Source organism: Zerene cesonia, chromosome 18, assembly GCF_012273895.1.
Source record: "Zerene cesonia ecotype Mississippi chromosome 18, Zerene_cesonia_1.1, whole genome shotgun sequence".
NCBI lineage: Eukaryota > Metazoa > Arthropoda > Insecta > Lepidoptera > Pieridae > Zerene > Zerene cesonia.
This window is the reverse complement of record NC_052119.1, coordinates 4,029,912-4,032,656: the sequence shown is the minus strand read 5'-3', so window position 1 is coordinate 4,032,656 and position 2,745 is coordinate 4,029,912. Positions and strand designations below refer to the sequence as shown.

Genomic DNA, 2,745 nt, shown 5'->3' with positions numbered 1-2,745 from the left:
TGAAGTGTTACTTGCTCGTTAACGTCGATAGACTTATACTTATTGGTACTGTATATTACTCGATGGACCGAAAACGGTCATTTAATAGAGCCACATCGCGAAATTTGTGTTGTGCTTCTTATAAAAACGCTCATAACGCATTGTGGCAATATAGATATGCCACAAAGGGTTCGCGTGTTTGCGTTTTTCACTCAATAACCGTAACACATACAAAAAGAAATAGTGTCCACTTCAGTAAAAGTCTAAAATTGTTGTTTTCAAATTGTACATTCTATATTTAGCTTAATATTGTCAACAGCAACAGCAACCGCAACAGCAACATCAGCTGCAGCCTAGCTCTGACGTGAGCGGTGCCGACGATGCCATGGAGTTGGATCCAGAAGATACTCCCACGGACTCTCAGAACGAAATGCATTTACGTGACAATGTGCCTTCTAATATGCTTCCTGATCAGGTAGGTTTCTATGTCAAAGGCTGTTAATTTTAGAATTGACCAAAGGCGTTATTATTACTCTACAAAATTTAACAATTATTACTTAAGAAAGCATTAAAGCAATATTGAACTTTTTTGTTGTTATAGTACACTTCGTGTACAAAATGTTATCTTGTACAAAGTTTCTATTTTAACACACAAACAATTAATGAGTATTTCTTTCTAACTCTTTTGGAAATTTTAATTATGTAGAACTCACCATAACACACTAATCCTAACATGAAACTCATATATTCACCCAGTTACAAGCGTTGGTGTCGAAGCCGCCGCCAGCGTTCAACAGCGCAGAGCCGCCGCCGGGCTTCAACCCGGACAGCTTCGATGCGAGCCAGCCGCCGCCGGACGACAAGCGGGACGAGGAGCGGCGCGAGCGCGACCGGGACCGCCGGGACCGCGGGGACCGCGGGGACCGCGACCGGGACAGGGAGCGCCGCGACCGGGACAGGCGGGACCGGGACCGGCGCGACACCCGGGAGCGCGAGCGGCGGGACGGCCGCGACAGGGATAGGTCAGTGCACAGCCTGCTATAGCTTTGAACACATCAAACGTAATCACGGGTACTTCTTAATGTGAAATACTCGAATTAAATCAACAAACACTATATATAAGACTATTATCACATATTAGTAATAGTTATCGAAGAACATTTTGCATATCCCTTTGATTTGACATATTCTGTTTGAAAGTCACATACTGTTTTTTGGTGTTATTCCATATTTACGAACTTATTGCTCAATGCAATGTATCTAATAATATAAGAAACATTTTATGGTTTGAAAGATATTACTTTACACAGTAAACATCGTGCTCTCTATTAAAATTACAGTGTTTGATAAATTCAACGCCATATAATTATTCTAATATTGTTAGTTCAATTGAGGTAACCATCTTGTGCAATAAGCTGATTGTAAAACAATCACCCTTTAACAGGGAGCGTGACGACCGTCGCGACCGGGACAGGGAGCGTGACCGGGACCGCGGGCGGGAGCGGCGCGACCGTGACCGCGACCGTGCCCGTGACCGCGACCGCGAACGCGACCGTGACGGCGACCGCGACCGGTTCAACAGGGACGGCAATAATGCGTGAGTATAAAAATTATTGTTGTACAGTTCTAGTCTTTGTAAATATTTTATTTATCAAACTTTAACCATTTATTTATTCAACTAGACTGCTAGAAGAAGGGCTTTTCGTTTAGTTTGGTTTGGATAACAGCTTACACAATATCCCAGTATGTTAATAAAATTTATAATTAGTTTTTCACAAAACTATTACATTATTTTATTTATATTAAAACAAACACAAATGAGCGTTCAGGTTATTTGCTGTTGGTTAACTAAATCATAAGGTGTAACATTTGTTATTTTTGTTTTCACGCACGATGTTTTCCTTCACCCCTTGATCAATTGAAAACAATCTTTCCTACTAATATTATAAATGCGAAAGTTTGTAAGGATGTGTGTCTGTTTGTTGCTCTTTCACGCAAAAACCACTGAACCGATTGCAATGAAATTTGGTACGTAGGTAGCTGGACAACTGGAATAACTTATATCCTACTTTTTATCCCGATATTCCTACGGGATGCGGACTTACGCGGGTGAAACTGCGGGGCGCAGCTAGTTTGATATATCATTAATTGCGACTGAAGTAAATACACACATATATGATATTATTTATTCATTTAATTGATGCTGTATACAGTGAAATTTGTTATTCAAGATCTGCTCTAGTACAAATTATTCCAATTTATTGTAAATTTCATATATTTCAAAAAGTTTGGTTATAATTCAAATTCATCTTTCCACTTTGATTAAACTATTAAAAAATCTCTAGCTTTTGCTTATTCATAATTTTAATACAGTGAAAGGGGCCGTGACAAATCGCCTCGTGGCAACGAGCCAACAAACGAGAAGAGTTTACAAGAGCGGCTGTGGGAGATGGCGAACGGGAAGGAGATGGAGGAGGAGCCGGTGGGAGGGGAGCAGGACAACGAAGGGAGTGAGCAGCAGATCGATCTGCCTCCCGCGCCGCTTGACAATGGTGAGTTGATGACATTTGAGAAATTGATTATACTAAATAAATATTTGAAAAAAAATGGTCTGGGCATAAATAAATTTCAGTCTACTGAAAATACATTTGTGATGCATTTTGTATGATGTATATGGCAACGAAAATATATCCTAATAGGTAACCTAATCCCATAATTTCTACTAAGAAACTTATCAGTCATCACACCTATCCTCCTTTATCAGAT

At 40.2% G+C, this 2,745-nt stretch overlaps 1 protein-coding gene across 2 annotated transcripts in view; it reads left to right on the top strand.

Moving 5' to 3' along the window:
* Window positions 1-2,662, top strand: part of LOC119833945 (SR-related and CTD-associated factor 4-like) — a 32,905-nt gene extending 30,243 nt beyond the window's left edge. The window contains exons 17-20 of one of the 2 annotated variants that reach the window (XM_038358190.1): window positions 305-454; window positions 736-1,001; window positions 1,424-1,576; window positions 2,353-2,662. In XM_038358190.1, coding sequence (XP_038214118.1) covers window positions 305-454; window positions 736-1,001; window positions 1,424-1,576; window positions 2,353-2,647 — 864 coding nt within the window. In that variant the 3' untranslated portion in view covers window positions 2,648-2,662. Of the gene's footprint in view, window positions 1-298; window positions 455-735; window positions 1,002-1,423; window positions 1,577-2,352 lie in introns of both variants that reach the window. The other variant, XM_038358189.1, reaches the window with a different exon arrangement.
* Window positions 2,663-2,745: the final 83 nt, after the last annotated feature.